Source organism: Phaseolus vulgaris, chromosome 1, assembly GCF_051622355.1.
Source record: "Phaseolus vulgaris cultivar YP4 chromosome 1, ASM5162235v1, whole genome shotgun sequence".
NCBI lineage: Eukaryota > Viridiplantae > Streptophyta > Magnoliopsida > Fabales > Fabaceae > Phaseolus > Phaseolus vulgaris.
The window spans coordinates 43,364,802-43,382,455 of NC_143498.1; the positions used below are offsets into that span (position 1 = coordinate 43,364,802).

General features: G+C 33.0%; 2 protein-coding genes across 2 annotated transcripts; both read right to left on the reverse strand.

Annotated features, from left to right (window-relative positions):
* Positions 1 to 534: 534 nt before the first annotated feature.
* On the reverse strand, positions 535 to 3,558 carry DBE1 (debranching enzyme 1). Its single transcript, XM_068616786.2, has one exon. It carries the CDS (start codon positions 3,349 to 3,351, stop codon positions 754 to 756), a length of 2,598 nt encoding a protein of 865 aa, XP_068472887.1. The 5' UTR covers positions 3,352 to 3,558; the 3' UTR covers positions 535 to 753.
* A 3,024-nt stretch (positions 3,559 to 6,582) lies between these two features.
* Positions 6,583 to 16,601, reverse strand: LOC137814195 (hyperosmolality-gated Ca2+ permeable channel 1.7). The gene is made up of 12 exons (XM_068616788.1): positions 16,451 to 16,601; positions 14,881 to 15,214; positions 14,566 to 14,721; positions 14,133 to 14,268; positions 13,050 to 13,151; positions 11,963 to 12,082; positions 11,735 to 11,815; positions 10,546 to 10,886; positions 8,286 to 8,531; positions 7,879 to 8,203; positions 7,441 to 7,674; positions 6,583 to 7,112 (listed from the first exon to the last, which is right to left on the reverse strand). Exons 2-12 carry the CDS (start codon positions 15,189 to 15,191, stop codon positions 6,903 to 6,905), a joined length of 2,262 nt encoding a protein of 753 aa, XP_068472889.1. The 5' UTR covers positions 15,192 to 15,214; positions 16,451 to 16,601; the 3' UTR covers positions 6,583 to 6,902.
* Between the last annotated feature and the right edge of the window lie 1,053 nt (positions 16,602 to 17,654).

Here is a 17,654-nt window from a genome sequence, read left to right on the forward strand (position 1 = left end):
CTGGTTAAATTGGCTTTCATATCAGTAGTGGCATGAGTCGTTTTTTCTTCAAGTTGTCCTATGTTATTTTTATTAGAGTGCAATTTGTTTTCGTGGATGATATATGTAACAAATCCTATGCATGTGAATGTCGTTAGCACCAAATGCACGCAACTTTATTGTAATCCACTAATTATCTGTCTTCGATCTTATGTAATGTAATTTTCATGAGTAAATTTTCTTCAATCATTGCAAGCACCCCTGAAGCTGATGTCAAACTATCTTATTAAGGATGGAATGCATTGCTGCAAGAAATTCATTTAGAATATGCTGGATTGATCCACACTAATTCTTACCTTATAAATTTGAATAAAATAAAACAGTTAAATTATGACAGTAAAATTCTGAAGTGACTGTCTTTAGTGTCATAAGGATAGTTTTATTCTGAAAATATAAATACACACTAAAATGTAATGCAGGCTCCTAGCCTCCTGAAGTCACAACAAGGGAGAGTTGTATGTATGTAGTATTTTTCTTGCATATAAAAAAATACTATTTTCAAAAATAAATACTCCTTATTTATTTATTTAAAAATAAAGACCATAAGAAATCACTACAATAAAACTACTATTTACACAGTATTGGAGCATACATTCCCAGTATGCCTTCTCACCAATTTATTATTACCTCAGTAATTAATCTACAAACCTAAAACTGAATGGCAACATTTGCCAAGTTTGAGAGAAGTTCCTCTGGGGAAGGAATGTATTTGTTTTAAATGGTAGGATTACATGCCTCAAACAAAGCGCAGCTGTGAGACTTCATTTTATAAGTAGACAGACCTGCTTTCATCTCAGGGACAATTTCACCACTGCTAGAGAAAAACCCCGGAAATGGAAGACTTGTGTCAACTAAGCGGTACCATGACATCCCTTCTGGAGGCAAAGGTAAAACTGTACTTTCTGGCTCATCAGCCACATTTAAAGCAATAAATATATCCCCAGAAATATCAGAAGATACAGAGCTCTCTGACAACACTGCTACTTCACTCTTCAAAGTCATGGCCAGGAACTTGCATGATGGGTCTTCCCATCTTGGTGGTGCCCCATCACTTCCATACCATTCTATGTTTTCTTCTTTTAAGAAGCTCCTTCTCTGAAGAAGATCACTCCTCCTCCTTCTCAGTGAACTCATAAAGAAAATGAATTGTGAGATTTGTTTACCAAAGCCTGTTGTCAAAGCACTCCAAGTCATAGGCTTTATATCATCATATGCAGGAAAACCACCAGATGAGTGGGCACATTCATCTCCCATGTTCAGAACAGGTACTCCTAATGACACAAACAAGATGAAGAGGAAATTACGGATTTGTTTGAGTCGTCTTTCAAGGACACTGGTGTTATTAGTGGGTCCTTCTTCTCCACAATTCCAACTTAATTCATCATCACTGCTGAAGCTGACCAAGTCTACAAGAGAAAATCCAAAGTTCCTGACAATGTAATTAAAAGAGAATGCTGGGCCTCGTCCACCAGAAAACATGTCTCCACTCCCACAAAGTCTTGTTGCAAGGTCGCTAAGAAGATTTTCACCCCTAAAAAAGTTCCTCACGTCATTACAAAATTTTGCATTCATTTCAGCCCATCTCATCCAATGAGGAAAGTGAATTTCCTTCGCTACCGTGTCATGAGGATCCCAACAATCTGCAATGATTTTAGTCTTGGAGAGTACTGGGTCAAAAGCAATTGCTTCAACTAATGGAGGTCTAGATAAGTACTCCCCATGAAATCCCCTCAGCAGGTGTGAAGCATTTATGAAAGAGAAGCCATCAATGTGAAACTCAGTCACCCAATACCGCAGACTATCCAGAATCAAGTTTTGCACTATAGGATAGTTACAGTTCAAAGCACTCTGTATCTTCAAATCACCAACTCCATTTGCTAGGTAGTAGGATGAATCATCAATTCCCTGTAGAGCACCAATCTCAGCAGTATTTGAGAAAACTACTTCCACTAGAACTTCTATCCCATTGGCATGCATAGTTTTAACCATCTCTTTCATAGAGGCCATAGTAGACACAGGACCACCAGATGGTCCATAAATGTGCATCAGGGAGAAAAAATGGCAAGGAAAATATGGTCCTTTTTTTTCATCAGATGTGAAAACCGGCTCCAGCAGAACAGCATTCACGCCTAGATCTTTAAAATGTTGAACCTTCTCAGCCAAACCTGTAAAAGTCCCAGCTGAACCACTTGGAAGTTGGCTTGAGTTATGCTGAGTAAAGCGCTTGACATTCAACCTATAAACCACTAGCTCCTCCATGGACAAATCTGGGAGAAAATCACCACCCCAGTCAAAAGCAGGTTCCTTTCCCAACCATCCAAGATTCTGCACTAGTTCAAGACCACTAGGATAAGAATGACCAACAATCTTAGCATACGGGTCCAAAACAACAAGCTCAGCAGAACTATCACCGTTGTTCTGCTTATGAACACCCCCTCTGCAGCGATAACCATAGCTCACAAAACTCTTGACACTCTCAAACGAGACATGCCAGATGTCACCTGACCTATTCACATAGGGATCCAAATCAACTTCCAAAGCAGGCTTCTCCACACCCTTCTCATCATACAAGCACAAAACCACACTCTCAGCATGTCTAGAGAAAATAGCGAAATTCACAGACCCATCAGGAGAATAAGAGAGCCCCAAAGGACCCGGGTAACCCGGTAGCAAACCAACCGGCACGCAAAAATTCGTTCTCCTATGGCTTATAATCTCCAACCCTGCATCCAAAGATGACATCAAGAAAAATGACAAGTACAAAGGAACATATTTGGCATCAAATTCCAACTCAACTCCAAACTTGCAAACAGAAGTTTGCACCAAAGGACTAACATTCATCCGCTTTGCCGCATTCCCACTCAAACCAGTCGAATCCATATCCACAAAACAAGATGAGTCACCTCTATACACACCCCAACACAACACCAATGTTTCACTGTCACCACAATGATTCACATCCAACGAAGAAATCTCAATGTAAACAAAATACCTATCTTTTTTCTTTGTGACATAAACTTTCACCAAACCCCCACCAGTTTCCGTCCTAAACAAATACGCCAACGCCCCTTTTAGGTCTTCCGGCCGCGTAAAGGGTTCGACTTGCTGCTCCGTCTCCTCAATGGACAATCGTGAAGTGGCACACAATTTGGAGGATGGGTTTCGGAAAAAGGGGAAAAAGTGGTTTTGCAATCCAAGTTGGCGTTGCTTCCTTTGGATCAAGGGTTTGTGAAAGCCAACGCATTTGGCTCCGAATTTGTGTTGATTGAAAGGAATGAGTGAGAATGAGAAGGCTGACACAACACTTGCCATAGTTGAATCCGAGGAAGGAAATTGAGTAGTTGCTATTTACAGCATTGCATTAGGTTGGAGTGACAGAGATTCAGTAAGGTTGTTTTTATGAGTGATGGAAACTTCCATTGTCGATCTGAAGAGTAACTGAAAGAAGGAACACTAAGGTAACGGTTACGCTGAAGACACACTGCTGCTTCTCTCATTACCGTCAGATATGTGAATCTCGTAATGAACGGTTGGGATGTTTGACGGTTAACTGGTTGGTCCAGTTGGTACTGATGTTCAATTACTGGGTTTGAAATTGCAATTCCGTCCTTCTCTCAGGGCTTTGTTACCTTTTGGCCAACGAATGCCACAAAATATCATATTTAAAGGTCCCTTCAAATTTTATTTTATGCACTAATTGAGAGATATTTACACTTCTTACAAGAAAGAAATAAGGTTATTTTAAAGATATTTAAACATTTAAGTAGGTAAAAAGTATTTATGGATTATAAAGGTTATTAGATGTATATTTCATGATAATTTATTTATACTTTATTATCATATTTATGGATTGTAATGATTATTGAGTGCATATTTTATGACAATTTATTTATACTTTATTATCATGGATTCTGTTGAGGCTTAATCTTCTTATTAATTTATGTTTATAATTTATTTAGCAAATTATTTTTTATTTAAGATCTTTGATTAAGTTCTTCTTTTGAGGGTCTCTTGTTTAAACAATGTGGATAGTCAAACTTAACTTATTGTTCAAATGACAGAAATGAAAATTGGTAATAGTTCAACCATTTGGAGTGATATGAATGAGAGATAAAAAAATTTAAGAGTAATAAGACTTCTCATTTTCAAATATTCAAATAATCTAAAGACTGATTATAATGATTATAAGAGATTGAGATAAAACACTCTTAATTATTTAATATTTGATTATATCACTAATATAAAGTATTTGTTACTTTTATTAACAACTCATTGTTTTTGTATTTGTAGAATACATAACTTACTAAGTGGAATTTTCCTTTCTAACTTTAACTTTTTCTTTTATTTAACCATTGTTATCTAGTAATGAATATTGTTCTCGAACAACATCCTTTGGCCCTCCTATCTCCGTCTGAGAAAATCGTACTTCCTTGATCAAAGAATCTTTCACCTGCAAAGATAAAGGGCGCCTTGACGATCGTTTGCACTCCGACGTTCAAGTCAGTATAAGGACAAATAAACACTAAGTGTATAAAGTAGTTTCAATCTTAGAAAATTGTGTCCCTTGTTATAGGGTTCTTAGCACCCTTTATATAGGTTGAAATTAGGGTTTACCTTTGTTCCTTTACCGATGTCTAGGGTTCCTTGGAGAATGTCCCTGCGCCGCTATGACATAATCTTAGCGTAATCTGGCACATGGAACATCCCTTAACTGGAGTGCAACGACTAACAGAATGGTCGCCTGGGTACCAACTTGTGCACCAAGTCTCTGGGGTCATCTGTTTTGCGGGTGCCCTAAGTATTCACGTGTCATGCATGCAACTTCCTTCAGAAACCCTAACCCTAATGGGCCTTAGCGCTTTCAAGGACTGTTTACTCGTGTCGCGCCTGAACGCGCTATACACCACTTGCATGGATCCCTCGTGACTTAGGCTTTTCTCATTTTTATCGTTTTAAATGATAACTGTGTAATTCTGGGATCGACCTTACGTGGCCCAATATAACTGTTTAAACAGTCGATGTCCGATCTCTCCCTCTTTTGATGAGGCCTGATGTCGATCTCCAACGTCGAAGTTTATAGTACCGATGTCCAAAGACTGACCATCACCCTGATATGCTTATCCAGGACCTACCTCACGTGGTCCATCTTTACTATCAGGCACCGGTGTGTGATGTTTGAGGTCAGTCGATGACCGAGGACTGGTCAGGACAAATATAAATGGAAAAAAATTACAATATTGTAGAAATGATTTATAGTTAAAATTTAAAATTAATATATTTTAAAACTAGTGGGATTCATCAATATTTTATATTTATTTTTATATTATTTTTTCAATCAAACACCTTTAACTTTTATTTTATTTTTTACCTATTTTCACTCATCTCTATTTTTATTCACTTTTTATTTTTCTCTTGTCTACCAAATAAACCATTAAAAATAGGTATAAATTTTAAAAGAGTTTAATTACGTATTTAATTGTATGGTTGTTGTGCAAATTTTAACTTTTGGTTCTTACATTTACAAATTATCCATTCTAATACTTATAAAATAAAAACAATAATCATACTTGAAAAAACTACTTTACAGGTAAAGTTTTTATTCTTGTTGAATTTACTTTACAAATAATTTCCACTTTGGACTCAATATGTTGTATGTGAAACTTGTTTCTTGGATAGGGATAATAAAACAAACCAATTTACTAGTCCGCTATTAGTATGACACGACCAACTCACATATTTTTTTAAAATTTATTATAATTAAAAATATTAATATTTTTTGTATTTTTAAAAATATGTAAATTTGTAATAATATTTTAATTTAAATTATAAACATTTATTTTAATTATAAATTATAATTCAGTAGTTTAATATATAAAAATATTTTTTCAATATCAATTAAATGCATTGATTAAAAAGCAAGTAGTTAAATTCTTAAAAAAATCATAATTAAATGTGTCTTTAATATATATCAGCGGCATGATGATGAATTTACCCATTTTATCAACCATATGGTTAGGTGTGTCAAGTTCATTAGATTTGGAACCATTGAAGAGTATAAAGCTTTACATTATTTATAACAAAGGAGGACTATAATTGCTAATATTATAAACATTTGAGACCCTTATATAAACTAAACTAAGACATTTTGAGGATTTGTTTGCAAACTTGATAACTTCCAAAACTTAATTTTACAGGTAAACTATTAATGGATTTTATGTGGAGTTCACCTAGCCTTAGGAGAGGATGAAGAGGAATAATGAGATAAGAGAAAAAGAGTTTGTGTTGTGTTGTGTCACATAATCCGTCAACTCTTTTCTGTCTTCTCTCAATTCTCTTACTCACTCACTCACTCCTCACCGTTCCCTTCTTTATCAAACTGTTATCAGAAACAGACATCTCTTCATTATTCATTCTTTCCATTCAAGAGTTTTGTCGTTTGTGGCTTGTCTATCTGCAAGACTGTATTAACACCGCCGAATGAACCAATCACTTGTGCAACAAATTTATATAAAAAGTGGTAAAAATTTGATAAAAAAACGTACTGTAAAAACCTTCTGTAAAGATAAATTTCTTTTTGATGCGGATACAATTATCACAAAAGAAACAGTTATTTTCATCCCAGAGCTGTTATTTTTCACTTATTGTACATATTGAACAGAGTATTTTCTACATTAGTTACAAGAAAATAAAACATACTGATATTTACACAAGAAATAACATTTTTGGAAGGCAATGGATATCAACAGGATGTTACGATGCTATTGGTTTTGGGAATGCTGCTTGATGCATCTCAAATTTCAACTAAAAATAGTTGATTCTCATTCAAATTTCAACTTTTCTTGGAATCTCAAATGAACTGTACCTTAGCAACTGCCGGTTTCACTACCATTTTTGCTACTCCGAGTAGGTCTTGTAGTCTGAATTAGTGGATTATCCTCTTCATCATCAACGACTACTGGTTTTTCAAAATCATCGTCCTTAAAAACTGGGTGTACGTAAGCCTTCTGAAGGTAAAGTCTCAGGTTTAAGTTTGGCTCAACAGCACGTTCAAGTGTATCCTTCACCATGGCTTCCTGTCAAATCTCAAATATGTCAGCTAATACAGGACCATAATTAATATCTGCCTCTCAAAACTATATCTACTCAGATTCTGTTAGGATAAACTTCTGTACAGACACATACAAAAAAAAATCAAGTAAAATGCATTGAACTTTTCCTTAAAATAAAAACAATTTATGTATCTTTCTTTTAATAAAAATTAAGTGAATATGATAACAGCAGATATATCTGACATGCCAAACCACATAACACAACTTGTTTCCTTGTACATATGGTTGTTCTCTGTAACATACACAATAATACTTTAACATGTATATGCATACTTATAATTGCTTAACCAACCTCTAGTGGAAATTTTACAAATGCAGATTCGAAGAGACCTTTGCAATATCTGTGAAACCAGAATGTCAAGATGGGTTGTGCAATAAGCACTAACGTCGACGTTTCTGTACCTCTTGTACTTAACAATCCCATCAGAAGAATTTGAGATATAATCAACCCCGTAACTACTCGCCCATGGACATCTGGCCAAAACGCAGCTCCACTCTCGTATTGCTGGTTATACACATTGATAATCTTTGGACAAGAATAAAAAGTGGTTATTAAGCATTATTAGAAACATTATCATTTTACTTTAATGTAGGACATGCAAGGTTAGTAGGTGAAGCAGCAATCAAAACAATTCCAAAAGTGAGTTTAGCTGTATTTTTCATCTTGCTGTTTCCTGGGCTTGTTTAGGTATGCATAAACTACAACAACAAAATATTGGTGCAGACTTACCTGGTGCCGAAAGATCAAGTAGGCAAAACCAAAGAAGATTACAATGAAGGGGAGAAGAAAAGGTGTGACTGGAGCGTACACCTGCCCCAGCACGAAATATAACTGGATGCGAGGTTCAGATGTAGAAAATTCCAAGCTTCCAGGATCCATTGCATTCTCTCTGTCTTGCTCCGTCTTCACCAAGAATGTGTTTTTAAGGTGGAAAGTAATTAACGGAGATAACCTGAGAATCTCTGCAGCTATTCCAGCCCAACCATCCACCATTATGTATGTGATGAAAAATGTGGCTTTCATGGGGATTGTACTGCCAACAGTTTTTGTGAACCTGAAAATTAATATTCCATGTCAGATGCTGCCAATCTCAGTGTCCATATAAAATATCTAAACTAAACAAATTCAGAGCCTACTCTGTAGAGGGCTGGTTAAGAAACTGCTGAAGTTGCTGAAATGCTGTTCCTGTTATTATACTCCCAAGGAATACATTGATGAGAATAAACAAGTAATATTTGGAAGCTGACCTCCGATCCAAACCTGAAAGGGAAGTAAAACCTTCCATTTTGGACATCGTCATCAGAATTTTCGGAAGCAACGCAAGAAATATCTTTAATGCTAGCCCGGGAAGAAATCCTTGAATGAGAGACTTCACCGATGGCCTGCAACAGAGTAACTCAGTGCATCAAACCACATCCATTACAGAAAGAAATGGCGCTTTTGAAACAATAAATATTCCATAGTAAGCCACTTAAATATTTCAGTAATTCACTCAACAAAAGATTTCAAGATCAACTTAATTGAAGACTAAACTCAAATTAGGAAACCAAACTAAAAATCTTTACGAAACTGCATTTAATATTCATCTAAAAAAAATAGTAAACATATACGTAATACCTCTCTAGATGTACAAAAAAAAATACAATATAAATAAGAAATTAATATTATTAATACTTTTGAAATAGTTATCAAATTTGTAATACATTGTTTATTACACTAAATTAGTATTAAATTTATTAAAAACATTAACTAATTTAATTTTTGAATTGTATATTAATCTTTTGAAATAACAACTATTTTAGTTTTTAAAGTAAATAATAAAAAGGGCTGATATTTTATTATTTTAAAATTAAATGAATGTTTTTGTAATTTCGTAAACTTGACTGATTTGTATTCTTAATTTCAGAGAATAATTTGGTGTGTATTTATAAAATAATTAAATTGTTAAACATCTTGTAAGATTAATAATTTATACTATTGTATTATAAATTGAAATTATAAACATGATTCAGTTATTATTCACAATACTGTCGGAATTCGATCCTCTAGAGTCAAATTCTGACATGTGAACAATTATCACCCGTATAAAAAAAATCTATATTTATCATTGTTTATGGAAGGTAAACTATTCATAAGTTAAAATTCAAGAGAATTGATTTCCGACATGTAAATAGTAGACAAGTCTATTTGAATAAATAAAGTTTAAAATAATTTATTTGGAAAAAAATCTCCTCTATATACATTTCACATATTATTCAGTTAATAAAAGAATATATTTCAACTATTTCTAACTATGATTCTTTGAATCTTTATTCATCTATTTACTTTTCTTAATTGCATATTAGTTTCAATTTTTTTAAAAAAAATATTATGCCACAACTTAAATATATAACCTCAAAATATAGTTTATATATTTGAAAATATTTATTTATTTTAAGTTTAAATAGTAATATAATTTATATATTTAAATTATTTTTTCTTATAAAATTTATTAATATAAAATAAACATTTATATTTTATAATTATATAGTAAAATATTAATTTATAATAATCAGATTGATTAGTAAAGGAGATGTAATTTTATCCAATAATATAGTTAAATTCATTCTAATTGATTACATTACAAAATATTTAAGGTGATTACATAACAAAAAAACACTTATTATATTTTTACATGTTCATTTAATATTTAAAAAAAAAACAGAAGCCAAAAATAAATTAAAAACAACAACTTATTTAGAATAGTTTATAAAAATAAACAAGTGTAAAAGTGGTTTTCAAAATTGACTAACATTGAAAGCTTTTTATTAAAAAAAAAAAGTAGTTTTCAAAAAACACATAGGACCACATTTAATAGAAAAATAAAATAATTATAATTGGAAAAAATTTCTTTAACACCACAAATACACTAAACACATATACCTGCAAACACATTATAATAATTGTAATCAAACATTTGTACTGTTTTTGAAACAATCACTTTTTTTTATCATTTTTTTTCAAAAACACGTTATTTCTAATTTAACAAACCCTAGTTAGTTTTAAATGATTGAAAATGCTAACCATAAGTTTGATTACAGGTGAAAATATACTGAAAAGTGTAATGCAATCACGAAAGCCTTAAATGATTATGTAACAAAAGAAGACTTAGATGATTGGCATAAGAATCCCTTAAATGATTATAGAATAATGAAAACATTTAATGTTTTGAGAATTTTAAAAGATATATATTTTCCCTGGTTACATGGGATTTGAGTAGTTTATATGAGATCTTATGTTTAAACTTCAGTTTTGTGGGAGGGAAAAATGAAAAATCAAGTAGAAATTTATTAGCAATTTAGCATTCAAATTTAGTATAGTAAAATTAATAACTGGTATGAGATTGAGACCACTTACTTTTGGATTATAGGCTTCAAGAAAGGAAAGACCTTCATAATTGACTCAATGTTGGCCAAAGATTGGACAAATGCTATTGGTATCATAAAGCAAAATGTCAGCAAAAATAAAGAAACGGTCATGACCAATCTTCTCATGCTGAGGTCAAAATATGGAATTGCAAGATTTTCCCAAAAGACATCCCGAGGCTCAGGAGCCCATTCTGTGAGCCAAATTGTAGTATTACTGGTTTGCTGAGTTTGAGCGCACACAGCAGCCCCCCATCGTGTTTTGAATGAAACAAAAGCTGCAGGAATAACAGCTTCCGGATTGTTTATAACATGTTCTCTTTCTTCCGCTTCCTGTTTGAAATCATCGAAAGAAATCAATACCCACATATCAACTGATTTAGCCAGTAAAAGTTGCATCTAGTCTGGTTTCCACCTTTGACGAATCTATCCGTAAATATTTATAAAAAACTAAAATCAATTTATGTGATAAAAAAAATATATAACTTTTCTAAAATTTTATTTTTAACTGATGCATAAACTAATTTTAATTTATAAAAATACTAATTTCATTTTCCTTTATAAAAGTATTTGTAATAAAATTCTTCCAAACATGTCTAATGACTAAATTTCCGTTTATTCTTCCCATTCTCTTTTTTTCCCCTCCCCTTACACATACGGGCGCAAGGTGAATCTTTGCAATTAAAATTTATATCATGCATGTAAACTACAAGTTCAAGTAGCCGTCATTCCTGGCATTTTAATTTTAAAATAAACTAATAATTGACTAGCCATATGTTAGTTTCCGAGTACCTGCAAGGAAAAACAGAAACCGTGCCATTTACAACTTGTACATGTACCACTTGGAATTTTCCGATATAAACATGAGGATAATAATCAAAAGCGAGAACAACCAAATTAGCAAGTGAAACAAGAGCATGGAATGAAACGATATGTCCAAAATGTTTTGAGTTCCCTAAATATAACATGATATCCCATTTCTAAAAGCAAAGTAGCTCATTATCTCCACTGGTTATAGCAATGATATGTAATTACCATAATTTGATTACTTCATATTATTATAAAAGTGATAAGAGTAGGCAAGCTGACCTGATAAAATCTGTGAAAAGGAACTATAATTACATAAAGGGATAAGAAGGGTGACATTGACGTATCCATTGTATAATTTGATCAGTACTTACTTCTTTGCTCTGTTTATCAATTTGTGCAGAGTAATGATCAATAGCATCAACTTTATTCCCCAATAAACCCATGAAACCTGTCTATAGATAAGAAATCAAGTCGTGAACCAAAAGGTTATTAGTTGATGCCACTTCATGGCTATTCTCGTGAAAAAGAAAATGCCAAAAGGAGGTCTCTTCTACTGAAATTAGAAGTTATTTAGTAGTAAATCGTGAAAAGAAAGCTACCCGAGTAGTTGGCCTCTTGGAAGGACTTCTTTCGTATTTGTTTTGGTAATAAATATACCAGTTCATACATTGCTTCTTCTGTGCAACTATTGCTGCAAGCTTGTTCGCGTTATAAACAACCTATCAATAATTGATAATAAATTATTCTTTTGTTACACGAGAGAAAATCGAATAAGTAATACAGATTCAAGATTCATAATAGAAGATCCTCAAAAATTGAAGTAACTCTCAGTAAATTACAAATCATAATTCCTAAGAGGAACGCCAATATGTTAAAATGTTGGGTTTTGACCCGTAATTCTTAGTTGAATAAGGGTCCATGGTTTCCCATTTTTAAGTTTTAACTATATATCAAGATAAGTGAGATATATAGTTCGTATCATGATACAGACTTTTTGTTTATCCATCAAATAAATTACTGTAAGTTACCGCGAGGGCGCAAGTGTTTAAGTGAAGTCCACTCAGTACAAAAAGGGTGAGTTGAGTAACACTAACACATAAGTAAAAAGAACTATAAATTTAATGTTTTTTTAGTTTTGAATTGAGTGTAGTATCAAATTCATTTGCATTAGACTCGTAGCTCATTGAAGAAAATCTCTCCATGTTTCTCTTCTTTGGATTTCTCAGCAACAATAAAATAATACTAGTATTGATTGGTAGGATTATGGGAATGAGAGAGAACATATTGTGAGTAATGTTAGAGGAAGGTTGTCAACCTCGTCCGTAAAAGTTGCAGGGAATTATAAGGTTTATAGCTTTGTCAATAAAATTGTAATAGCAGTATGTATGAGGATTTGCAACTTATACAAAGTTGTTAATAGTGGTGGGAGTATTACTTATTCAAGGATTTGGACGTGTTGGATCACTTTAAATTTTAAGCTTGATGTGTTTGCAATATTTTGTATTACTATGTGTTTATGACGCGTTTTTGCATATATACATCTATTTTTCCCAGGTTCGGGTCACCCTTTATGTGAGGGTTTAAGTAAGCACACGAAGAGGGGAAGTGGTAATTCCCAAACAAAAACAACTAAGAAAAAGTATACATTTTTTACAGATTATTTCTATTTGCAATTAAGCAACATACCTGATGCATTAGATAGTGATCAGGATGGTTGACGCAAAAAAAATGTTCGATGTGCTCAGTGACAGATTCATCGGGATCTGGGGGAACACTCCTCACCAGGACCTGTAAAAATATGAGTGGTTATTACAAACAATATTCAGCTTGCTAAAGGACGGCTGGAAATCGGCTGCAATTATTAGCTCAATCCTTCCAATAACGGGAAACAAAAACAAACACATGCATTATATAAAGCATAAATGAACGCCGCAACTTAAAACTCTTTTGGAAAGTGACCCAGGAATAAGCAAATGGTATTCAACATAGAATACAGCTAAACAAGCAACTGAAAAGGATAGTTTTGCTAGCAAGTCTCCTAAAAATGCTAAATACGGATACTAACTTTCAGATCGTCAATGTCCAATCAAACATATACAAGCTGAAAGACCATCGCATTTAATATTCAACATTAGAAGACAACTAGCAAGCATCTAACAAGGATAGTTTTGATAGCAAGTCTGCTAAAATTACTAAAAATACGGATACTAACTTTCTGATCATTAATATCCTATAAAACAAATACAAGCTTAAAGACTATTATCATGTTTAATTGTAGAATGCATGGCATGAAAATAGGGAGAGTAGAAATCCCCATCCATGCACAGGGCCGCCAGTATAAGCCAGCGGGCGTACACACTCTGTCGTTGTAATATAATATTAGCACTAGATTCGGATTTTTTTAATAATTTTACATGGATGAAACAGAACCGGATGTTTTAACAAAATCCCTTCCTTTGAATTACTAGAAAAAGTATTCAGTCAAATGTTGGATCCACTGATCCAGGAGCATTTGAGGAAGAACCTGACATGTCAAAGAAATACAATGGTAACTCGGCCACAAAATAACACACAGAATTACATGATATTCAGATAAGATAAACTTCCGTAAATATGAGTAGCCACTCTCTTCGTATCGGCAAGAAAATGGATTTGTAGGAGCTAGAACACCATAAATGAAAAAATTTAGGTACCGATTTTCCATGTTTTTTCTTTGTTATGAAGGGCAGTGAAGCAGCGAAGGAGGCTTAGTGAAAATGACCAACTTACAGTAAATTGGTCCGGACGACGACTTTCAGCTGCCACAAATCGCAATCTCATTGCTGCTACATTCTTGTACTCCTTATAGAGACTATAGCATGTCCAAAATGAGAAGACATATGACATTACAATATGCGCCCAAAACCTGGAAGAAAACGAAGTGAAATCTCGAAACATCAACTGCAAAGCAGGCAGATTACGTAACGCGAAACTCAAGGCGAAAAATTAGAGTCTGAAACCCTATTAAAATAAAAGAGGAAGAGGAAGTTAAGTCAATTAATATTTAAACTTTTAGAGGTATTCTGATTTTCTTAATAAAAAGGCAAAGATCAAAGTTGCAATTACGTTCCCAACACAACCAATAACTTCCATTTATAAAGAATCCACATTATGAGAGCAAGAGAAAGAAACTCAGAGTTGGTACAACAGTCATAAATCTAACCTATCTGATCCAAATGGAATGTTTGATATTGAAATCTTGTCAATATCGCTATAAGTCAAATTCTTAGTTCCCGGTGCTTCCAATGTTTTCCCTGTCCAGTTAACAGGAACCAAAACCATAAAAGCAAGCAGGGTAATGGGGGCAAATATTTTGAACCTGTACACGAGTATTCCAATCAGATAAAAAAATATATCACAAAAGAAAACGGGTCAAATATTTAAATACAAGACAGTATATCAGATATTGTTGTCCCTCTTAAACTAAGTCCATTTGTACGTATGTAAATATCAATGCGATACTTGGTGCCCAACTCACCCTAGAAGATATATTCGAATGTACACTGCTGAGTCAAGGCCTGCATGATCAATAAGTTCTGGTTCTGGCATACGCAATGCTGCAGGCATCCAGTTCAGAAACCTGATGTAGGTCCCACAGTCCAAGTTAACAAATTTCTTTACCGTTGAGGAACCTGTTGGGCTGCCTCTTATCCCCTTCAGATACCATTTTGGGAAGTAGACCCGGTCATTAAAGGGCTGAAGTCGCAATACTGCAAATGCTAACAGGAATGCCAATGCAGTCAACAGATTGATGGATGCCGAAAGACTAATATCTGCAATACTCGCCATTATATTCTTTCTCAAGGCTTAATCTGTATCATATACAAACATCCCAAATTGGTTTTCCATTTTGCAACCATCAAGTCGTACTATATCTTATGTATTTAACTACATCTAAATCAATAACTTCTATAATTTATTATAAATGTTATCTCAATCTCAAACACATAAATGGTTATTCATTGCATTTTATCCTGCATTCTAAAAAAGCCAAATTTGAACAAAAAATTGTTTAATTAGTTTCCATTTTCCGCCACAATGCTCCACAAGCTACTAAGCATCAATGTCGTAATTATGTATCAAGCACAAGCACTCAACTGATATGTGATGAACTAGAGAAGTCGTAGATAAAAGAACCACATTAACTACTTTTTATCCAGCACTTATTAGAGAAGTCAAAATTCAAATTATAATATAAACCAATAATAACTTCATAATTTATAACACAAAGTGCATGCATTTTTTTTATCAGAAAGTGCATGCATTTAATCACAGACCATTACTAGCAGCATTCAACTCAACACTTTAGAGGAACCAAATTTGAATAAAACTAGTTCTTCTCTAACTGGCTTCCATTTTTCACACCACAATTGTCAACAAGTCAAAGACACTTCATAGTTATGAATTTGAAAGGTTATCTGAACCAGGTCAAAATTCAGATTAAAGGAGAAAAAAATAAAACCTATTATATCTACATTTTTCTCTCAGTTTCTCACTATCTCGCTAGGTTTCATCTACTAGAGTTAAGCTGTCCGTTAATCTTCATTTAAATCAATAACTTCATAATTTATCATATCTCTGCAAGCATCACATCCTCCGCCATTATTAATGACATTCTATCTTTCACTTTAATTATAAATCAATAACTTCATAATTTATTATAGAAATTCAGGCATATTTTACCGAAATCTAGACGTTATCAACAACGTTTAATCCTCCACTAGGAATTATTTACAAATTTCTTCTCTGACTAGCTTCCACTTTCCACTTTCCACACCACAACGATGAACAAGTTACACGCATCAATCTGGAGTCGAGTCATAGCTGTGTATTCAGGCATTCAACTGTTCTCAGATGAACCAGCGCAAAATTCAGATAAAAGAACCAGAGAAACAAAGAAAACCATCAGTTTCATCAACTTCTATTGTTATCTAAGCTAGCATGCACGCAAGAGCAATTATTAGCGCCATTGCAAATTCCAGAACGTTCAAAATAAGCAAACGTCTAAACCTAACACAAGAGCATTGAGGATTGGAACGGAAATTTACGGGACAATTTCACTGTGAAAGCTTCTATCCGGCGACGAATCCTGAATGTGAATGCATGTTTGGTTGATAGGAAAAGAAAAGCGGTGGCCGCGCTGTGGTTTCCGTGTTTGTAAAACGAGAGAGAGCAGAATTTGTTGTGGTGGCGGTGTCTAAACAGCGGAGAGAAAAATGCGAAGTGAATTTAATTACGCTCTTTGCGCGCAGAGAAAGAGAGGGATTGTGTTGGGCGCCAAAAGCTTCGGAGGCATGTCAAATAGTTACCATCCTTTTTTACCGTTTTCTCTTTGATCTGGACTCACCGCTTACTAATGCCGCTACTTACCATCAACGCGGAAAATTTGGAATTTTTTTTATTTAAGATTAGTTTATTTTAATTATTTAAAAGTATCATAAATGCTTTCTAATTTTAAACGTTTAAAATATGTTACGAATACTTTTAAACACATTATTTTTATACTTTCCTCACATTATTTAAAAGTTGAGTTTACAAATAATTTAAATATTTTTTTTAATTTATCAAAATGATTTAAGTACAAAATTAAAATCTTAAGAGAGTTCTAAACTTCAAAATAAACTGTAGTCAGATATATTGATTGATTTTATTAATATTATCTCGACATATTTAAAGACGAACTAATTTTAATAATTAAAATTTATAAAATAATTTCTAAAAAATTAAAGTTTTCAAACATTTGTAAATACTTTATTAAAATTAAGAATAGTTTAAATAAGTAAAATCTTATAAAAACATGGGAAAGACAATAAGAAAGTCTCTCGCAATCTTACGAAAGCTTGAAAGTTTGGGTGTGATTTATACGTAGAGTAGCAAGGTTTTGATTTATTTATATTTATATTTTATATAGAAAGATTGATAAATGTTACTAATATAAAATAATTTGTATTCGTAACTACGGCACTGAAGTTTAGGTATCTATACTGTACTTTTTTGTGTTCGTTTTAAAAAATTCTTCCAATAACAAGGAGGAAATTATTTTTTTCATGAATTATTGATTAATGTTTAAAATTAAGAACGAATTTAAAACTTGTTAAAATGTTTTTTTTTTAATTTAAACTTTTAGAACACGTTAGTATCTTCATGTAACAGAAAATAGACGAGATCAAATAACTAAATTCGAACGTACTATGTTTATTATATTATTGGAAAATTTTAATATTATACAAATTATTTATAAATTATTTATTG